Genomic DNA, 23,821 nt, shown 5'->3' with positions numbered 1-23,821 from the left:
ATCCTAGAGTAGAAGGAGTGTGTGGAAGGTATAATGGTGAGTTAATGTAAAGGAAAGTTGAGTAAAGATCTTAAGCAGGAGGCTGACATACTCCAGGTCATACTTGGAAATAATTCCTTCAGTTGCTGAATTGATTTTGTGTGAAATAAGATAAAATATAGACAAATCTGTTTTCACGAAACACATATCCCAGGAATTACATTATTTTGGAGCAATACTTAACAAATTATTTTCAAAATCATGGAAAATTTTATTAAATACTAGTAAATAACTTGTGATCATAAATTCCTTTAAGAAAAACACTATCTTCTTTTCCTGAATTAGTTTGCTTAAGAGGCTAATTATTTTTACATTTATTGGCAATGTCTTCAGCTTTCCCTGTTTGGAATTTAATAGTTCTGAAGGTCTCAGGGTCTTCTGTAACTCTTTCTCTGTTGTTGTTTTGTGTGTTTGTGTTTTTATTTTGAGTTTGGTGGAGAGTCATTCTGATGATCTTCAACATTGTGTCATTAACAAAACAGAAGTTTAGAGATGCATACATTCAGTACAAGTCCAAGTTTGCCAGTTACTTTGTTGCATTCTATTGTATGATGTGCACAACAACAGTTTCTTCTTCTACAAACTTAAGATTATAGTATAATACAGGAAGACTTTTGAATTACCTCTCCAGCAAACCTACATAAACACTCTTTACAAGTTACTCAGAAAGAAAAATAGACTCACTTTTTTAAAGAGTTATAGGAGGAAAACACACAATTGTGTGGTAGCTAACCATTCATTGCCCATATTTCTCATTCTTAATCCCAAAGTAGAAAATTATCATATTCTGATATTTGTCTGCAAGCTGGACATGGTGGAGGGTTTGAAGCTAATGACCCCTTTTGGATCTGTCTTGGTTGTTGAGACATATTTTTCAACTGGATTATTTATTCAACAAATATTAACTGAGCACCTACTATGTGTCAGATATTGTGCTAGGGCATGGGCATACAGAAATGAACAAAATATAAATTCTTTTTTTTTTTTTTATGGAGTTTTGCTCTTGTTGCCCAGTCTGGAGTGCAGTGGTGTGATCTCGGCTCACTGCAACCTCCGCCTCCCGGGTTCAAGCTATTCTCCTGCCTCAGCCTCCCGCGTAGCTGTGATTACAGGCATGTGCCACCACACCTGGCTAATTTTGTATTTTTAGTAGAGATGGGGTTTCTCCATGTTGGTCAGGCTGGTCTCAAACTCCTGACCTCAGGTTATCTGCCTGCCTTGGCCTCCCAAAGTGCTGGGATTACAGTGTGAGCCACCATGCCTGGCCAGAAAATACAAATTCTTGACCTCGTAGCTTTCATAGTTTAGTAAAGAGATTCAATAAGAAAAAAAAAAGTCAATAGTAAGATAAACAATACATTGGATGGTGATAAGTGTTATGGAAAAAAAGAAAGCAATCATTTGGGTGGAAAGTTCAATTTTAAAATAGATCAGCTTGTGTCAGATTAAACATGGCTGCAGATTCTACCTCACTCCCATTTAGTCTTCAGCTCTTCCTCCCATCCCCTCTCCCAGCTGAATCTGAGCTGCCTGTGACTACTTTGATAATAAAATGTGACAAAATTATGCAAGTTCTCAGCAGTTCGAGGCATGCTAGCTGAGGTGCCGTACGTGCAAGGAAGAAACCATCCTGGACATCCAGCCCAGTCAAGCATTCAGATGACCGCAGACCTATTCACTTTCTGGCTGCATCTGCATGAACAATCCCGAGTGAAAGCTGCCAAGCTGAGACCAATAAACCCATGAAGATATGGGAAATTATAATAAATTGCTGCTTTAAGCTAGTACATCTTGGGAATGGCTTGTGAGGCAGCAATAAATAACAAATACACACATGAAAGAACAAATGAATGAATAAGTATTTTGAGCAAATGTTTGAAGATTGTGAGAGAGCAAATCATGTGGACATTTAGGGGAGGAACATTTATGTTAATTAGTCCATTTATTACAAGAGAAAATGAGGGTTTTAACTGGATTTCCAGACATTATCTGAACAAGCAGGGTATGTGATATCAAAACCCCACAGGTGTATGGAATTCAAGCTAGTTTTGTTTTTTTTTTCTTCCAGGGATTGTTTTTCTACATCAGAAATATGTCTCCACCTGACTGTTCCCTTACCCTAGGGGCTTATTTATCACAGTCAGAAGAGTATGGTTCTACTCATAATAGAAGCAATTAACTTCTCTGCCTTAGGGAAACAAGTTTAATTAATCAAAACATTCTTGCTAAGTCATGTTGACCAGTACAGAATGTTCTGTAATTAGTAATATATTTCTAAAAAAAAACTATCTGAATGTTAAATATTAATCTTAATAAACGTTTTCATGATAGCATTTTAAAAATAAAAATGTCACCATTCTTCTCAAAAATTCATAATAAATAGCCTTTCACATACTCTGGCAGTATCTACTGTCAATCACCTCTTGAGAAATTGCCTGACTATAATTATAGCTCTTTCATATGAGCATGGAGATCACACTAGGCAATGCATTGAAAGTCTTGGTGACCAGATATGGCGGCTCTCCCCTGTAATCCCAACAGTTTGGGAGGCTGAGGCAGGAGTATCCCTTGAGTCCTGGAGGTCAAGGCTGCAGTGAGCTGTGATCACACCACTGCACTCCAGCCTGGGCACAGACTGAAACCCTGCCTGTAAAATATAAAAATAAAAACAAAGAAATAAAAAAGTCTTGATATTGTTTCTGATGCCTTGGAACTGTTAAAAAAATTCTTGTTGATGTAGTTATAAACTGTATATGTTGTTTAATCATTTGTTCAAATTTCTTAGAGTAATTCCTTCTTAATTTTGTATTACATGCATATCCCAGTTTATCAAATACTTTCAAAGGATTCAGGGCATCTAATGTGATTTTATAGAATACTGCATGGCTTGCATGTCTTGTAGCATCAGAATCAACTGAAGAACTTAAGAAAAACCCACAAGATTCTCAACAGAGGGAATCCAAAAATCTATTTTTGACAGCACCCCTGGTGATTTTGATACCCATCCACAAATAGGTAACTACCAAAAAAATTAAAAGATATTATTAAATAGAAATATGATAGCAGAAGATAACAGAGGATTAAAAGACAAAAAAAATCTATGACAAAGTAGAACAAAAAGACAAAAAATCAAAATTGGAGAGAAATGATAAGCAACTTAGAAGATCAGACAAGGAAAACCAACAACTGGCTATCAAATATAATGAGATTCAGCAAAAAATGCAGTGAAAATGCTCCTCCATTTTGTACTAGAGGATACAAAAACGCCTTTGAATGCTGCAAATTTTTTCCTGTTTAAAGACGTTTCTTTTAAAATTAGTAACTGATTTGTTTAAGCAGAGTATTATAGCCATGACTACAATGTTTAAGATAAAAACCGGTCATTTGAGTTTATTTTTGGTAATGCCACTTTGTTCTTAATGATTCAAATATTTACTTTGACTCTGTGCTCTCTTTAGGCCAGGACATATTTAAGTAAGATGTTAATAAAAATTTAACAATATTTAAGGATTATTTGAGCTATATTCTAAAAGGCTTTAAAAATATAGATTATCAGGCAGGGCTCCGTGGCTCATGCCTGTAATCCCAGCACTTTGGGAGTCTGAGGCAGGCGGATCACAAGGTCAGGAGTTCAAGACCAGCCTGACCAATATCATGAAACCCCGTCTCTACTAAAAACACAAAAATTAGCCAGGTGTTGTGATGTGTGCCTGTAGTCCCAGCTAATCTGGAGGCTGAGGCAGGAGAATGGCTTGAAATCAGGAGGCAGAGGTTGCAGTGAGCCAAGATCGTGCCATCGCATTCCGGCCTGGTCGCATTCCGGCCTGGGCAACAGAGTGAGACTCCTTCTCAAAGAATAAAAATAAAAATAAAAATAGAGATTATCATGTCATTCATTAAAAGGTTAACTATTAAAGAGTGTGTTTGCTAAACATTTTACAGTATAAAGCCTTCCTCAGAAGCCCAATTTTGAAATATCCTTACTCATCTTTATGGCATGTTATACTTTATGCCAGGGAGCTTTTTAGTCTACTATTCTTTGGATAATTTTGAACTCCAAGCCCACGGCCACTAATTCTGATGTGCTGATGAACACTGCAATCCTGGCTACACCAACTGGACACTAAAGATATCACAATACTGGATGTTTTCATAGGATATTTTCGGGAATTTTTCTAAAAGGTGCCAGAACTTTCTAATTGTATTTCTCACTGGTATATAGGCTCAAACAGAGTAGAGACCATATTTTTGATCAAGAAACATTCTCTGAATATTAACATAGTGAGTCTGTGCCCATGCAGCTAGCATGGGCATAGAGAAAAGGAGTGAGCATGTGAACTAAACTTATTACAGTCAGGTCTTGATTTAATTGTTCTCTTATTTCTATCCAAGGGACATGTTTCCCTCAATGTTAGGGTAAGAGAAAGTCAGGTTGGCCTCTCCACTAGTATTTCCATAGACACAGAAGCTAACTTAGAATTGTTACGAATTTTCAGAACTAGTCCTCTAAATAAAAGCATTTACTTTAAATTTAGTGGAAAGCACTTCTTGTTCCCCTTCTCTGATGATGACTTTTTCTAAGACACTTGCCATCCCTGACCCCAACTGCTCTAGCTCTTCTTTATTAATCTGGAGCACTCTGGGGGCACCACGAGCCAGCATCAGGCCTCCTGGCTCTGCCATAGTGTGGCCTCAGGGCAGCAGGAGGTAGTGGGGGCTATAAGAGCTACAGGAAGGCAGGAATTCAGCCCCAGAAGCAAACTCAGTGAGTCCTACCAATCTAGACTCATGCCCTTAACTCTAGGAAACCGTTTTATATATTAATTATTTGGTAATTTGCTAATCTTCATTTTCACTGCTTTATTGATGAATCTCATATTCAATTGTGGTTGTTGTTCTTCCTTGTCTGATCTTCTAAGTTGTTTATCTTTTCTCTCCAATTTCCATCTTTTGTCTGTTCTACTTTGTCATCGATTTCTTTGTGTGTGTGTGTGTCTTTAAACTGTGAAAATGTAAACTTCTGCTATATTTCCATTTAATAATAGCTTGTAATTTTATTGCAGTTGCCTATTTAGAGCATCTATTTATTGTAGGAAAAAACTGTTCTTGTCACATGGCCAGGAAAGATTAGGCTCGCAGACACACATAAGGGTGATGAGTGGAATTCATTGAGCGAAAAGGAAAAAGGAAATACAACTCAGCAAAGTGAGATGGAGTCCTGCCAACAGGCTCTCTACTTCACCAAATGAATCCCAGGTTACCACACAGGGACAGAAGAGGCCAGCCTCTCCACCCCCTACCCAAACCAGCGAGAACTTCCCGAGGCCCAACTCCATCCTCCGAATGCACAAGCCAGCTGGGGATTCTCTGGGGACCCCTTTTTTCCTTGACTGTCCCATATTCCTATTTTAGGTAGAAAGAAATACATCCATTTTGTTTAGAATGCAATATATTTTGTAGTATTCTAAATAAATATATACATATATACATATATGTATTTATATATACAAATATATAAATATATTGTATTTATATATACAAATATATAAATATATTTATATATACATGTATGTATATAAGTGTGTGTGTATATATATGTGTGTATATATACACACATATGTATATATACATATATGTGTGTATATACACATATGTATATATACATATGTGTATATACACACATATATGTATATATACACACATATGTATATATACACATATGTATATATACACACATATGTATATATACACATATGTATATATACACACATATGTATATATACACATATGTATATATACACACATGTATATATACACATATGTATATATACATATGTGTATATATATACACACATATGTATATATATACACACATATGTGTGTATATATATATATTTGGTGTGCCAGTGTGCCCTTTTTAAACTCTCTTCAGCTGCCTGCTTTATCTTTTATTTCTTGGAATTTCTTTTTTGCTCATTTATTTCTGTTTCTGTCTTCCAAGTTGGACGCATTCCTCAAATACCTAGTGGTTGTCTCTTTCTAATTAAGAGTGAATTACCAGTAGTATGGTAGATTAAATAGCAAGAAAACCTTTTTTGTTCCCAAACAATTGAAGTTTTGAAACAAATATGCTTGTGTATTTAAAATATGCTTATTTAAAATATAGGTACAATTAAAATATAATTACTTATATATGTAAACATGTATGTACACATTGATATACTGTCAAGAGAGTACGTAGAACCCTCAGAGGCCAACAATAAAGTTAAAGGAGAAGTTCAGGGAGCTAAGCAAGAAAGCACTGCAGGCAGCAGCAGGTCCTGGGTCATTTTCATATTCCTGGTCTCCTTGGGCTTCACATTGGATGTCCTGGTAATATAGGTTAGGAAACAGAGCTGAGTTCAGCCTGAGACTGGAGGTCAAGTTGGAACACACAGCATAAGGGTCAGGACTCTAAAGGACTCCGTGAAAGGCTGAGACAGGAAAACAAAATTAAACAAAGCAAAAAATTACAGAACAATAATAATAACAAAAGTTGTGTGTAAGGCAGAAAGGAAAATTTACATCTTTTATACCTTGAGTGAGTTGAGGGGGAAAATATGTCTCCTGAGAATTTGGTACCACAAGCCAGCTCTCCTGTGAGTTGGTGATGAAAATTTCTGCTACTTTCAGAAACCGAAAAACTCAAGTCTTGGATTTAATATAAAGGAAGTCACTATACATTTCAGAGGTTTGGCATCCTATAGACCATATTCTCTAACAATAATGCAATAAATATACAAACAGATAACATACAGAAAATTTAAAAAGCTTTCATATTTGAAAACCAAAATAAATAATTCAAGAAAAAAATGACTTATATGTCAAAAAGAGATCTCAATAAACTTTAGAGAATACTTAAAACTGAACAAGAATGAAAAGTTTGCATATCAGAACTTGTGGAATTCACTCAAATCAGAATTAGAAGGTAACTTTATAGGGTTAAATACGTTTATTAGAGAAAAGTCCAAAAAGCAATGAGCTCAGCATCCATCTTTCCACATTAAAACATTAGAACATATATAGGAAAATTTACCCAAAGAAAATAAAAATAAAGAAAAAATTAATCTAAAAATAGAAATTATTGAAACAAAGTAATCATACCAAAAAAAGCTTATTTGAAAAGAATAATAATGTTGGAAAACCTTCAGCTTTACTTATTATGATAGTCATTAGTGCTGTTTGCTAAGTTTTGTGGCTCCCTGTCTTCTGGAAACATAGCAGAGTTGCACTTTTTGGTCTTTGTGTTTGAAGGGGAGGCAAGTGACTCTTTCTACCTATGAGGCTGGTGTAGAAATGGCATGTACCACCTAGAGTCTAGAATACTAGATTGCCAAAGTGAGATTTCCCTGGTGTTTTTTATTCTGATATCATGACTAGCAGTATTCAAGATGGTTGTCCTTTATCAATCTGAGCTTCTGAATGGCTATAATGGGAAGAGATCCCCACTGTGAAGCTGGGACGGAAATATTGTAGACTTATTGAAAAATAAAATGTGATGTTTAAGTCATTCAAATTTTTTTTTTTTTGAGATGGAGTCTTGCTCTGTCACCCAGGCTGGAGTGCATGGCATGATCTCGGCTCACTGCAACTTCCACCTCCCGGGTTCAAGCGATTCTCCTGCCTCAGCCTCCTGAGTAGCTGGGATTACAAGCGAGCACCACACTAGGCTAATTTTTGTATTTTTAGTAGAGATGGGGTTTCACCATGTTGGCCAGGCTGGTCTGGAACACCTGACTTCATGATCCACTCACCTCGGCATCCTAAAGTTCTGGGATTACAGGCTTGAGCCACCGTGACCAGCCTGTTTGTTTTAATAGCAAACATAAAGTGTAAAACATAGGTTGTCCTGGCCAATGCTCTTTAAGAAAAGAGGAAGAAAAGAAAGAGAGAGAGAGAGGGAAAGAGAGAGAGAGAGAGGCCCACATAGAGAGAGAGAGAGACAGAGAGAGAAAAGGGGCAGAGGGAGGGAAAGGGAAAGAGAAAAGGAGAAGAGAGGAGAAGAGGGAGGAAAGAAAGAAGGAATGAAATAAAAAGGGAAGAATTAAAATCATTGGAGAAGACCAAAGGAAATACGTTCAGATGATGAACGTATTAAAAATATTATTTAAAACGTTATATACAACTTAATGAGAAAATGAATAACTTTTATTAAGTTTAAATATGCTTACAGAAATTGAATTTAGCAAACAGATTTAAGAAGAAATAGAATACTTGAATAACTCTATATACATCAGCAAATTAGATCAGTAGTTTAAATTCTTCCCATAAAGTACACAAGTGGACTGGATAGTTTTACTGGTTGTTCTACCAAATATTTACTGTGCAGGTAATTACAACTTTATGCAGACTCTCCCAGGGCATTGAAAAAGGGGATCACTTTACAAGGCTGGAACTTCATTACAAAACAAGAAAGCAAAAATTTGTTGCCAGACATTCATTAACATATTGATGTCCCTATACCTTCACCTATTATATTTTAACCTCTCCTTGTGTTCCTTTGTCTCTATCTCAATCTATTTTGCCACCATTGGTCTCTTAAATTTTCCTCAGATACTCTAGACACACACCTGCCTCAAGGCATTGACATTTAGTTTCCCTCTGTTTGAAACCTTCTCTCAGGAGTTCGAGACCGGCCAGGCCAGCACAGTGAAACCCCATCTCTACTAAAAGTACAGAAAATTAGCTGGGTGTGGTGGCGGGCAGCTGTAATACCAGCTACTAGGGAGGCTGAGGCAGGAGAATCGCTTGAACCCAGGAGGCGGAGGTTGCAGTGAGCCAAGGTCGCGTCATTGCACTCCAGCCTGGGCAACAAGAGTGAAACTCCATCCCAAATAAATAAATAAATAAATAAAAGAAACCTACTCCCAGATAGCCTCTTGGATGGTCCCTTTACCTCCTCCAGACCTTTTCACAAATGTCATCATAGTTATTCCTTGCCTGGTCTCTTTATGAGAAATTGAAACTGATATTCCAATACTCCCTGCACCATTTCTTTGTTTAGGTTTCCTTCCTTGAACTTTTCACAATCTTACCTATATTTCTTTGGTATCTTGTTTATAATCTTGCTTGCACCTCTACAATGAAAGCAGAGATTTTCATTGATTTTATTTACTTCTAAGGTCTCAGCAATTAGCATAGTGTCTGACACCTGGTAAGGGCTCAATAACTGTTGGATACATTGATAAATGCAAAAGTATTAAACAAAGTTAGCATGACAAATTTAGCAATGTATTTTTAAAAACCCAGTGACACCATTTTTTTTCTCATGAATGCAAGTTTCACTTACATTAGAAAAATTTATTGAAATGGTAGATAAAAAGAAGAAAAAAAATTATTTTACCAGATGGGAAGCATGTGATAGAATTTAAAACAAGAGACCATCTTTAACCAATAAAACAACAGCAAGCATCAAACTTAATGGTAAAAGCATAAGTATTATCGATAATATCAGGATCACAAAAGATACCTTTTCACATTACTTTTAATTTGCTCTCTGTATTTTATCAAATAGTGTAAGACAATAAGAAGATAAATTAAAAGCACATATATTGAAAAAAAAGAAATAAAGCCCAAAATTTTCACAGATGGTATGATTATCAACTTAAATTTAAAATAATCCACAAACTCAAAATAATTCACAGGATGAATGAAAGAATTTTAAAGTTTGTAGATAAAAAATTAATATATAAATTACATAAATAATTTATACAAATGCAAAAAGACCAATCAGAATCCAATGAGTTAATTTGTGTAATCAGACAAACTGTTTATAAAATTGATTGGCAAAGTAAAAGGGCAATGAATAGCCGTGACATTCATGAAGAAAATGCATTGGTTGAGGCAATTTCCTCCACAAATCAAAACATACTATAAGGCAGTATGGTATTGGCCCAGCTGTTACTGGAAAGGGGTCCCCATCCAGACCCCAAGAGAGGGTTCCTGGAACATGAGCAAGAAGTTCAGGTCAAGCCCCTAGAGTAAAGTGAAAGGAAGTTTATTAAGAAAGTAAAGGGATAAAGAATGGCTATTCCACAGACAGAGCAGCAGCTTGAGCTGCTTTACCAAGGATTCTTACTGTTATCTCTTGATTATATGCTAAACAAGGGGTGGATAATTCATGAGTTTTTGGGGAAAGGGGTGAGCAATTTTTGGAACTGATGGTTCTTCCCCTTTTTAGAGCATGTAGGGTAACCTCATGACTTTGCCATGGCATTTGTAAACTGTCATAGCACTGGTGGGAGTGCCTTATAGCATGCTAATGCATTATAATTAGCATATAATGACCCATGAGGATGAGCAGAGGTCACTCTTGTTGCGATCTTAGTTTTTGGGTTTTAGCTGGCTTCTTTACTACACCCTGTTTTATCAGCAAGGTCTTCATGACCTGTGTCTTGTGCTGACCTACTGTCTCATCCTGTGACTTAGAATAGCTAATCCACTGGATATGCAGCCCAGCAGGTCTCAGCCTTATTTCACCCAGCCCCTATTCAAGATGCAGTTGCTTTTGTTTAAACACCTCTCACACAGGGATAGACAAATAGACTGATGGGACAGAATAGACAGCCCTCAAACAGACCTATACCTCTCTGGACACTTGATAATGACAAAGATGACGTAGGGCAGGAGAAAAGGAATCAGCTGCCTGGTAAATAATATTAGGAAAAATTTGTCAATGAGTCAATTGTCAGTCTATTGTAAATCTCACTTCTCAACCTCTCCTGTCAATCACTTTTCCAGAATCCACAATTGTGCTGGCCTCTCTTCTTTGTTGTCTGTCTCTCCTGGTCTTTTTCTTATTGGTTTAGGTTCTTTACCCTTTATTCGTTTTGGTGCAGTTTGTGGAGTGAGCAAAAGCAAAGGCATGTATTTGACGTCACAATGTTTAAATGGAAATAAATTAATCAATGTCTTTTTAAAAATGTCAGTATCTTTTTTTAAAGATAACATATCTTCACAGCTTCTATTTTCTTTTTCTATTTCTTCTATTTTCTTCTTCTATTTCTTCTATTTTCTTTGAAATTTTGAAATTTCTTGTATTAGTACAAGTCAATCTATAACTTCACTAATCTTTGGGCAAATGCTAATGTTTCAGAGGGTGTGTTGAACATCTCATAATTCTTTTAATATTTGTTTTCATGTTAAAGCTGAAGGCACAGTATTATTTCATTTTGGAAAGTATAACCAGAAAATGGATATGAGAAATACCTCTTTGTGTATATAGGTAGTGACTAGAACATGTAAATTCAGTATTCCCTATTTGAGCCATCTGTTCTATTTGAGAATTAATGGGCCTATTTTTATTATAATATCTAGTGTTGAAAACGTTTCCTGTTCAAAGTAATCTTTATCATTTTACTAGAGAGTTTCTCAAGAAAAAAATATCTTCTCCAGCACCAGCACTCCACTTACTATGCCTTCACTAATATTCATTTAATAGAGTGGCTTTTCATTTGCAGTTCAGTGAAAACGTGGTACTGGGGGCAGCAAGATCCGCAGCCTTAAAGGGTGATTGTTGGGAACCTATCCGGGGCCCGGGGCAGGGTTGCTATGACAACCCTGCTGCTCTGCCAAGGCTGTTCCTCTCTGTGGGTGGAAAGAAGCTCCCCTGCCAGCAACTACGTGGGATCCTGGCAGCTGGAGAGAATACTGAAATAATGCGCTGCTTCCCCAGATGGGAGTTCAGAGAGTCTTCTTTTAAAACGAATAGGCAACTCAGGCTCTGTGGAAGAGTGGGAATAGTTAGGATCTAGCCCATTACAAGTGCGAAATGTGTATGATGAAATACTTAAGGTTTCTTCCTTTGAATAGAAGTTTCACGGAGGATCGGGTCTTAAGTCAAAAGATTCTAGCTTAACTTCACAGTAGTGCAAGTTTAGAGGAATTTGTATTTGCCATAAAGGTAATATGATTCTGAGAGATTTAAATAGTACCATTTACATAGAGTAAAAAGACCTTACACTCATTTGGAAATGCATGTTATCTCAGGGTTGTCAATTTGGGTTGACCCAGTTTTGGAATTTATCTCGGGCTTTTCTTTCTAAATTTGAAAGCTACTGCTCAATTGAAGTTATACTTGATGCTCTGATGCAGCAACTCCAGTATCCCCCTTGCAGCTGTAGAGCATAGTGTGGAGGCTAGAACTTGTCCATTTGAAGTAGAGTGTAGAGAATGAGAAATAAGTGAAACCGACCCTGAATTAATACTTAAATTAATCAGAAGTCCCCAGAAGTGGTTTTGGTGATCAGTTATGAGCTTACCACTTTATCTGCTCCTGAGCTATCCTGATTCTGACTTTGTCTTTACTCAGTTATTAACTTTAGGCTCTAGGATCCAGCAAAGGCAATTCCCACCTATGCATTCGGTGTTTGCATTCTTTATATATGAACTTATTCTATTTTGAACAGTTTTGTGAAACATGTTCATCTATCTGGTTTTCATACTTCTGAATGTCTGCAGTAGAAACCTCCCACAACCACATCAAATCCTTCTAGAACAGCGAAGACAGAAATTACAGATGAATAGGATTTAAAATCATGAGGCTATGTGGTATACTTGCCAAAAATAGGGATAGCTCTACATTGGGCTGGCACTAATTTTTTTATTATTATTATTTTTAAATAATCAATGAGGTGGAAATTGTAGAACATCAACAGACAGAATAGTTCAAAGATTTTTCTGCCGCCCTGTTAATCTCCACCCAAAACTGTGTTCAGTGACATTCAGACACTACACACATTGTTTTTAGCCATCTGCTGGTGAAATCTCTTCCTATTCCATGAAGTTTCAAGCTGTTCTAACCTTTTCTACTTCCCCACATTGTGTGTGTGTGGGGTGGGGTGGCACACACACGTGCACGTGTGTGTGTGTGAGAGAGAGATGTGTGTTGGGGGAGGAATGTTCAAGAAACAATTTTGCCTGCACAAACAACAGCTACTGAAGTGGGAAGGTGTTCAGACTCCTTTTTTTAACCTCCTCTGGGGCAGATGGGATGGACTAGAATTGTCAAGAAGGCCAGTTCAGTGAGCAGCATTAAAAATAGCAGACTAGCTCAATCTCTCAATATAAACTTAGTTCTCACAGGAACTTTGCAATTATCACATGCTTCATATGTTGCTATATGCATCTATGCCTTCTAGATAAGGTGCACACAGATCTTCCTATGACTTAAGCACAATAATAATCCATTTTAAAATCTTGTTTGTCATTTGTTTCTGAAGAAAAAGGAAAAGTCATTATCTGAGGGGCTTCAGCATTACGAAGACAGATCAAGGATTTTCATAAGGAGGAAATCTTTGGAATGAGGATATGTGTGTGTATCTGAGGGTTGGGGTGGCTAGAGGTGGGTGCGTATGGAACCTAGGTCATCCTTGCAAGTACCCTTAGCCTGTCAGCCCTCTTATCTAAATTCTCCTTTATCAGCCGTGGCTGGCACATAGTGCCTCACCAGTATTTCCTCTTGCAAAATATATATACTTAAGCATTTCTAGTTAATTTCTTAGAAGATATCTAGCAATAGCCTAGGAAATTGTGACCTTTATTTTGAATATTTACCATCATTTTCTGATGTCTCAATTTAAATGCTTAAACCTGTGTTTTAATAGGTAAAAGTGATGAGACTTCAAAAAGCAAAAGTGCCCATGATGACCAAAGAATTTTTGAAAACCACATGACAGCACAGTAATAGTTCATATGAATAATAGTTAAATTAGGCCGGGCGTGGTGGCTCATGCTTGTAATCCCAGCACTTTGGGAGGCTGGGGTGGATGGACCACTTGAGGTCAGGGGTTTGAGATCAGCCTGGCCAACATGGTGAAACCCCGTCTCTGCTAAAAATACAAAAATTAGCTGGATGTGGTGACGCACACCAGTAGTCCCAGCTACTCGGGAGGCTAAGGCAGGAGAATCACTTGAACCCAGGAGGCAGAGGTTGCAGTGAGCCGAGATCGCACCGCTGCAGTCCAGCCTGGGTGACAGAGTGAGACTCCATCCTCCACCCCCCAGAAAATAATAATAGTTAAATTACATCTAATAATGACAGATAACATGTAGTAAGTAGTTACACTATGTCAAGCACTATTTTTTTATATTAACTCATTTAATCCTCATGAGAACCATATGAGAGAAATTCTCTTATTGTCACATTTTTAAAGATAATAAGCTCAGAAGAATAAATTTGGCAAAAACCACATAGGGATCGGTGTGTCCAATGCGCTGTCATTTGCTGTGCCAGTGTCTTTCTCATTTTTTTAAACCATGAATGATAGCAAGAAGTAGATTTTCATTATGAGTCACCACTCAAATATCATATAGGAGTACTGAAGTCAAAAGAGTCAAAAATAATTTCTCTTACTACATAACATGCATTCAGTTATTGTCTCTTCCAGTCTCTGCCACTTTTAATATTTGCTGGTCAAAGTTCACCAAGTTTTGAGGTCAGGAGTTCGAGACCAGCCTGAGCAACATGGTGAAACCCTGTCTCTACTAAAAATACAAAAAAATTAGTGGGGGACGGAGGTGCGTGCCTGTAGCTCTGGCTACCTGGGAGGCTAAGGCAGGAGAATCTCTTGAACCCAGGAGGCAGAGATTGCAGTGAGCTGAGATTGTCCCACTGCACTCCAACCTGGGCAACAGAGCCAGACTCTGTGTCAATAAAGAAAAAAAACCAGTTCACTAAGTTAACTTCACAATATACTAACAGGCTTTAACTTACTGTCTGAAAAATTAGTTAATGGGTACAAAAACACACTTATGTAAAAAGAATAAGTTCTAGTATTCAATAGCATAGTAGGGAAATTATAGTTAAAAATAATCTATTGTATATTTCAAAATAGCTAGAAGAGAAGAGTCTTAATGTTTCGACACAAAGAAAACGTAAATATTTTAGGCGGTGGATATCCCAATTACCCCGATTTTATCCTCATACTTTATAAACATGTATCAAAATATCTCCTGGATCCCCAAAACATGTACAACTATGACACATCAATAAAAAAAATCTGTTACAAAAAAAGAAAAATACAGATACACGAAGAGCAAAAGAACAAATGCCATTGAAATAAAACCATACGCATGTGACATTTGAGAGCAATAAATTCAAGATGGAATGATATGCATGCATGTATGGTGAAGATTAATTATTATAGAAAGTCTGGGTTGGGAAGGAAGGGCTTCTCTAGGTTTTGCGGTAGATGAGGAAGACATCAGTCATAGCAAACATTCTCTTATTTGTGGAGGATGGGTTTATAATTAAGGAATTTGATCTTAGTAACCTTCAACACACTCTAGGACTTCATTTATATGGTTGACCTCGTATTATCAGTGCAAATATACTTTCCCATAGTGCTGAAGTTTGAAAAAAAATTAAATTAGATTAACAAAAATATGAATTTCTCCCTTTGTGATCTTCTACAGGGTGTTTTGAATGCTGTATCAAATGCCTGGGAGGCATTCCCTATGCTTCTCTGATTGCCACCATCCTGCTCTACGCGGGTGTTGCCCTGTTCTGTGGCTGCGGTCATGAAGCGCTTTCTGGAACTGTCAACATTCTGCAAACCTACTTTGAGATGGCAAGAACTGCTGGAGACACACTGGATGTTTTTACTATGTAAGTCACTCTAGTATTTCTTGTTATTTTCGGTGCATATGTTTACACTTCTGTGTGTTAAATAAGTAGGGGCCTACAGTTAAATAAGGTGATAATATATATGCAACACCACTGTTAGGGTACACATGATTCAGAAGGGTAATCATGATTCATGATTGCCTTTACAGTCAATAGAAGGCATGTAGCACAGGATCAGAGGCCGACTTAACCAGGGCTTAACCAATGCTTTAAATGTAAAGTTGTATTCAAAATTTGTTTACCATTAAGTGGAATTCTGGCACTTCCCTTGCTCTTCTCATTTGAACAGAGGCTGTTCTATTAGAATAGTGCCAGGTACAAATCTGGCCCTTGCTACTAATTTTAGGAAAATCACCAAAGCTCCATGGGTACTCCCACCTTTAAAAGAAATAAACACAGCCCTGGGTATGGTATCTTACTGTTGCTGCCTCACAGAAATGATGTAAATGTTGTGCAAAGTTCTTACTGTCTTCTGTAAAAGAGTAAATCATAAGAAATCAAGCAACCTTTTTTTTCAAACACCAATTATACTTTTCTCTCATAATATGTAAAACTCCTAATATCACCGTATTATGATTATGTTAAAATAACTTTTTTAGAAAAGTAACTTAAACAGTCTGAAAATTAAAGTTTGCTGTTGAAATTTCAGCTCCTTCTTGCATAATATAGAGAACAAAGGTTTGGGATTCAATTATAGAAACATTTATTTCTAAATAAGTTACTAATTCAGATAATTTATTCAGTGATTTTTATGCCCATGAAAAGGAAATAATTTATTACAGTTTGTTTGTAATCCCAGCTGATCATAAACTTGTCTCCTGAGCCCTTATAGCTTTTGTTGTATTTATAACTTCTTGTGTTTATTTCATGCTGTTTGATACCTGTGTTTGTAATGTTCTTCATGTTCCTTTATTTTGTCATTCTAAATAAACACAAGCATTCTTAATGTATATACATTTTTAACTAATATGATGCTTTTAGATTTACAAATCTGAGTGGGTATCTGGATGGTTAGTGTAGCTTTGCTTTTTAATCTTATCATTCCATCTAAAAGAGGTTGATCACAATTCTCATTTATGCAGGGCAATTCCTGTTGAACTGGTATAATTTTAACCTAAGATCCTACTCTGAAAAACACTTGGTCAACCCAGACAACTTTTTAGGTAGAAGACAACTTTTCTCCAACTACAATATCAGGAATATATCATATTGCTAAATTTCTTATATTCCATCAGGTATAGGCAGATTATCTTCAACAAGGTATTTTTCAAAGTAATTTTCATAAATTGTTTTTCATAAAAGTATATTTCAAAGTATTTTTTATAAATATCATAAATTTTTTTTATTTATTAAAGTTACTAATTTCCCCCGAAAATGAAAAGAGAATAGAGTTGTGGGCCAGGTGTGGTGGCTCATGCCTGTAATCCCAGCACTTTGGGAGGCTGAGGTAGGCAGATCACTTGAGGCCAGGAGTTCGAGACCAGCCTAAGCAACATGGTGAAACTCCGTCTCTACTAAAAATGCAAAAATTACCTGGGCATGGTGGCACAAGCCTGTAATCCCAGCTACTAGGGAGACTGAGGTATGAGAATCGCTTGACCTCAGAAGGCAGCTCCAGCCTTCGCAACAGAGTGAAACTCTGTCTCAAAAAATAAAAATAAAAAAAAATGAGAATAGAGTTATACATTTCTATCAGGTAACAGAGCAAGAATGCTCTGTTTTGAGGGGTGGGTGGACAACATATACCCCTGGACAGAGTACATAGCAAAATTTTTAGTAAAAGCAAAGCTGAAATATTTGTTTATTTAAAATCTGTTGATACTTAAAACCTAGAGAAAGACTGATAAGAAAATAAGAAATAAAATGAGGAAAATGAGATTGAGAAAACCCAGTTCCCCCCACCCCCCACACATACATGGGGATTAGAAGAATGGAATTGATTAGCTACTAAATTAAGAAGTGAAATTATTATAAAAATATAGTCCATAACTCTGTAGTATCAAGTGAGAGCTTCACCAAGGTCATGACAAATGGGAATGAAGAATTAATAGCAAGTTGAAAGTTGCATATTATATTTCCCAATGTAAATTTATTTTACTAATTAGTTCTGAAAAATTAACATTATCCATTAAATTGAATCCTTTAAGCATTAGTAGACAGTTTATCAATTTTCATCAAACTACATACAAACCTATGTATAAAACCAAAATTCAATAGCTATGAAAGCCTTAGATTCAAATAGCATGAATCAACCCTTTAAAGATCATAAGTCATATTCATAATTTGGAATATAATTAAAATGCTTTAGATTATTGCAGGTTAGCTTTTAGAGAGTCTTAAGAAAATGATTGCATGGATATATTTTAATGTGATAAAACTGACATTTTCTAGATTTATCTCAGCCTACCCTGGACAAAATATGTTCTCACTGTGCATTATTTTAAGCCATCACAGATGTCCTTAACATCTACAGATTCTCTCTATGTAAACTACATCCAAATTGCTAAATTTTCTTATAGAATTACAAGTTTGTAAGAAATCATAAGCCTAATGAATGGCAATAGATGCTTATGTACATCTATCAGCAATTATTTGTTAAGATATTTGATATTTAAACAACAAACTTTCATATTTTGTAGAGATCTACTAAAGCTCTAAAGGCAATGTATGTAGGGGTGAGGGGAGTTTAGAAGAAAGACTGGAGATTATATGCTTAATTTGGTAGTTTTACCTTTGCTCTGTTATATTATGTATTAAATGTGAAATCAATAATGTATGTTTGGAATGGGAAGAATACCATTTTGATTGGAATAAAAGTAAATGTCAAAATTATCTCTCTTTTCATATTTCACATTACTAAAATTCCTTATACAGGCCCTGCAGAGCTAACAAAGTATTTGAGACTCTCTCCCTACCAACAAATAGTTCATGAAAACACAGACGGGAAATACGTACTGTAAACCTCTTAATACGATTAGTGCCAAGTGATAAATTTAAAGATTACATAAAGGTTTCAAGGAGGTAGATATTACTCTATGCAGGGCTGCCTTATGGGGTATCAGAGGAATGGAAAAAGTGCAGGGGAAACAGAAGATGTAAAATAAGCAAACAGAAGGCAGAGGAGGCTGAATGATTCGTTTGCAGGCCATACATCTCCTTGGAAATCAACTAAGGTAGGTTTGGATAAGAATGTGTAAGAGCACAATTGTGGAGAAAAGACTTACCTAATTTTAGTAATTAACAGAGTCTATTTCTTTTCTCCATAGTTCTCATACTTAGTTCAACCAAATTCATCACTCCTACATTATGTACTTGGAAAAGAAGCTTGTTTACTGGATGTGTGAACTAAAAGATAAAACCGGTTGCCCAAGCCCTGAATCTTCCATCTGTGGTCTTCAGGATTTGAGGAGTTACCTACTTCTTTATCTCAGGGACCACAAAATTTCTCTCTACCTCTCTTTTTCTCTCTCCACTATCTCCCTTCTCTTAAATACATACACTTATCTCAACGTGATCAATATTCCAAGTCCAGAGGGAGACATGAAAGACAACAGCAAACACAATGACGTGTGACTATTCTGTTTCACTAATCACCTGTCCAGAATGCAAACTATACTGACCATAAATGAGCTTGCAAATAATCCTCATTCTTATGTAATCTATATTTTAGACATATAATTCTAAATACCATCAGCCCCTGCCAGTGGGAGCTGGCCTGAAGTCGAGCTCCTAAACTCTTAGCTGATGTCACCCATTATACTGTTTTGTCCCATTACATTTGAGGTGTGGAGACCTCCAGAGAGAGAGAAGAATGTATTTCTCAAAGAATTTATCAAAGATTTTGTTACTCATTTATATAACTCATTTATAGTCATTTATATAACTTTTAGTACCTCTCTGTCTCTTGTCTATTTTGTTCCCCAGAAGCTTTTAATCCCTTAATTTTCAGCTTAGTTTCTCAAATCCAGGTCATTTGTTAGTTCCAAACTGTTTTGATAAGAAGTGTGCAACTTCTTATCCATTAAGAGTTATTTCTACATTCTAATCACAACTTCTGTTGGTTTAGCATTGCCATTTAGGCCCACTCAGCACTCAAAACAGCTCTGCCACTTTCTGCTGTGTGATGAGGAGGACATTTTTTTCTGATACTTGTGATTCAGACTTTCTCTTCTGAGAGCCATTTGGAAAGGTGTTATTACTGTGCTTCATAAGTCATTTGACAAACTAAGTAAGAAGTGGGGTAGGTATTTTGCTTCTGTGAAGCAGATTCATTTGGGACAATAAAATCTGGAGAGTGGTTAGAAAATTAGATATCACACAGAAATCCAAACCACTAATTTTGCTAAGTGACTTGGCTTTTTGAATAGCTCTCCTAAGGACTGGGCAAGGAACAGTCTTACTCATAAGCATGCCCTCCTGTAGCTTATAAGATAAAGACTGTATTTGGGTGGTCTTCCAGAGTGAATATTTTATTTTCAAAATTTTATTGATTTTTTAATTGACTGTAATTTCAAGTTAACACATCAAAAACTGAGTTCACTACATAGTGAATTCTTTAATATTGCATGCACATATAAAATAGTTCCTATTTACCTAAAACAAAATAAATCAGTAAGCTCAGACAAAATAGATATATAGGTTTTGCTCTCAACTAACTTCGTGTGGGTTTACATCTCTAAGTTTGCTTGTAGTTTACGTTTACTCCTGGAAGTTAATGAAGTAGGAAACAGTTGTTAGCAGCTTAATGGATGAGTGTAAGAAGGGAAAACTGTGAATTAATAGCAAGAAAAAACAAGGTTTCATAGGCTAACATGAATCACAGTACTGTGCAAACTACCTGTACTGAACTAGGTTGTTGACAATTAAACCAAATTGCTGAAGAATTCTATTCACAACAATGGTTGAAGATCTGCCAAATTTGTATTGATGTATGATTATTGATTAGTCTTGGGGAGTCAAACATAATGTAAGTCATGACTAGGACTCATGTTAGAAAACCATACTGAATTCCTAACTTTTCAAATAATAATCAAATAGTGTGCATTTCATTAGGCGATATTTCAGCCAGGTTAGTACTCCTCAAATGGGTATTTTAAAAAACCTCAAAACACCAATATGAAATAACAAGAAGAAGCAAACCAAATACTTGAACCATGAGGAATTTAGATAGACAAGATAGTGTGGTGGATAAGATTTTGGAGCCAAACTCCCCCTAGTTTGTTCCATATTGTATCTGCTTCTTTCTAGCTTTCTTACCTTGGAAAAGTTACTTAACCTCTTTGCCTCAGTAACTCATCCGTAAAAGGGATGTATTAATGCTGCTTACATTCTAGAGTTGTATGACAATAAAATTAGTTGATAATTAGTTGATATTTCAAAACAATAATAACATGGCTGGCACAGAGTAAGCACTATACAAGTGTTTATTATTATGATGTGATAGTGGGGGTGATAGTGGCTATGATAATAATGACATCTACTCTGAAACTGACTCACAGTTTTGATACCTACTTTCATGCTGCCTTAAGTCTGTTTGTCCCTGAACACACCCTAAACAACCAGTTATTGTGAATTATCTCACAATAACTCACTCATTCACTATCTCCAGAGCAGCACTGAGGAGATGGTGCTAAACCATTCATGAGAAACCACCCCTATGATCCAATCACTTCCCATCAGTCCCCACAATGGGGATTATAACTGAATATGAGATTTGAGTGGGGACCAGATCCAAATCATATCATTCTGCCGTAGGCCTCTCCCAAATCTCATGTCCTTCTCAAGTTGCCAAATACAATTATGTTTCCTCAAAGTTCCCCCAAATTCTTGATTCATTCCAGTATTAATTCAAAAATCCAAAGTCCAAAGTCTCATCTGAGATGAGGCAAGTTCCTTTCACCTATGAGCCTATAAAATAAAAAACAAGTCAGTTACTCCCAAGATACAATTGAATTACAGGCATTGGGTAAATACTCCAATTTCAAAAGGGAGAAAAGCTGAAAGAAAGGGGCTATAAGCCCCCATGCAAGTCCAAAATCTAGCAGGGTAGTCATTAAATATTAAAGCTCCATAATAATTTCCTTTGACTTCATGTCTCACATCTTGGGCACACTGGTGCAAAGGTTGGGCTCCCAAGCCTTTGGGAAGCTTTGCCCCTGTGACTTTTCAGAGTTCAGTCCTTGTGGCTGTTCTCATGGGCTGCTGTTGAATGCCTATGGCTTTTCCAGGCACAAAGTACAAGCTGCTGGTGGATCTACCATTCTGGGGTCTGGAGGATGGTAGCCCTCTTCTCACAGCTGTACTAGCTAGTACCCTGGTGGGGACTCTGTGTGGGATCTCCAACCTCACATTTCCCCTCCATAGTGCTCTAGTAGAGGTTCTCTATGAGAGCTCCAACCCTGAAGCAGGCTTATGCCTGGACATCTAGGCTTTTCCATATATCCTCTGAAATCTAGGCAGAGGCTTCCAAACCTCAACTCTTGCCCTCTGCTCCCCTGCAGGCTTAACACTACAAGGAAAGCTGCCAAGGCTTATGGTTTGCACCCTCTGAAGCAGTGGCCCAAGTTGTATACTTGGGGGTCTTTTAGCCATGGCTGGAGTGGGAGTAGCTGGGATGCAGGAAGCAGTGTCCTGAGGCTGTGCAGAGTAGCATGGACCTCGGGCCAGGCCCTTGAAACCATTCTTTCCTCCTACACCTCTGGGCCTGTGATGGGAGGGGCTGCCACAAAGGTCTCTGAAATGTCTTTGAGGCCTATTCCCCATTGTCTTGGATATTAGCACTCGGCTTCTTTTTACTTATGTAAATTTCTGCAGCCTGTTTGAATTCCACCACTGAAAATGGGCTTTTCTTTTCTACCACATGGCTAGGCTGAAAATGTTTCACTTGTATGCTCTGCTTCCCCTTTAAATATAAGTTCCATTTTTATGTCCTTTCTTTGGTCGTGCATATGAACATAAGCATGTTAGAAACAGCCAGGTCACATCTTGAATGCTTTGATGCTTAGAAATTTCTTTCACTAGATACCTTAAATCATCATTCTCAAGTTCAAAGTTCCACAGATCCCTAGAGCAGGGACACAATGTGGCCAACCTCTTTGCTAATGCATAACAAAAGTGACCTTTGCTCCAGTTCCCAGTAAGTTCCTCATTTCCATCTGAGAGCTTCTCAGCCTAGACTTCACTGTACATAATCACTATCATCATTTTGGTCACAACAATTTAACAGGTGTCTAGAAAGTTCCAAACTTTCCCTCATCTTCCTGTCTTCTTCTGAGCCCTCCAAACTGTTCCAGTCCTACCAACTACCCAGTTCCAAAGAGATTTCCACATTTTCAGGTATCTTTATAGCAATGTCCCACTCCTTGGTACCAGTTTTTTGTATTAGTCCATTCTCACACTGCTATAAAGAAATAGTTGAAACTGGGTAATTTAGAAAGAAGAGGTTAATTGACTCACAGTTCTGCAGGCTGTACATAAAGCATGATGCTGGCATCTGCTTGGCTTCTAAGGAGGCCTCAGGAAACTCACAATTATGGTGGAAAGCAAAAGGGAAACACGCATATCTTACATGGCCGGAGCAGGAGCAAGAGAGAGTAGGGGGAGGTGCTGCACACTTTTCAACAACCACATCTCACCATAACTCACTCACTCACTTTCACAAGAATAGCACTGAGGGGATAGTGCTAAATTGTTCATGAGAAACTGCCCCTATGATCCAACCACCTCTCACCAGGCTCCACCTCTGACATTAGGGATTACAATTAAACATTAGATTTGGGTGAGGACACAGATCTAAACCATATCATAGCAACTTTAGGGAAACAGATCTATAAATAAGAGCATGATAGTTTCATTCAAATAATATTTGAACTGTTATCAGGTAGAAGAAAACTTGCTTTCTTCTTTATGGTTCCGAAAGAAAGAGACTTAAGCCAAAGTATTTCAATTTATAGAGAAATACTTTCTTTGGCATCACATAAAGAACTTTCCAAAAATCTTTTCAAAAAAGTATACATAGACTACCTTGAAATGAGGTGATTTGCTTATCAATTAAAGTGTTTAGGCAAGGATGGTAATGAACTTGTAGTTCTGAAATGCTTACAATCTGTAATTCACTTA

General features: G+C 36.9%; 1 protein-coding gene across 3 annotated transcripts in view; it reads left to right on the top strand.

The window, feature by feature from the left end:
* The window catches only part of GPM6A (glycoprotein M6A), a 368,945-nt gene that overhangs the window by 285,824 nt on the left and 59,300 nt on the right, over positions 1-23,821 (top strand). For all 3 annotated transcript variants that reach the window (XM_024245554.3, XM_054553227.2, NM_001132217.1), the window contains 1 exon segment: positions 15,493-15,685. In XM_024245554.3, the coding sequence (XP_024101322.1) occupies positions 15,493-15,685 (193 nt within the window).

Source organism: Pongo abelii, chromosome 3 (assembly GCF_028885655.2).
Source record: "Pongo abelii isolate AG06213 chromosome 3, NHGRI_mPonAbe1-v2.0_pri, whole genome shotgun sequence".
NCBI lineage: Eukaryota > Metazoa > Chordata > Mammalia > Primates > Hominidae > Pongo > Pongo abelii.
The sequence above is the reverse complement of the archived record's forward strand: the minus strand, read 5'-3'. Positions and strand labels throughout refer to the sequence as shown.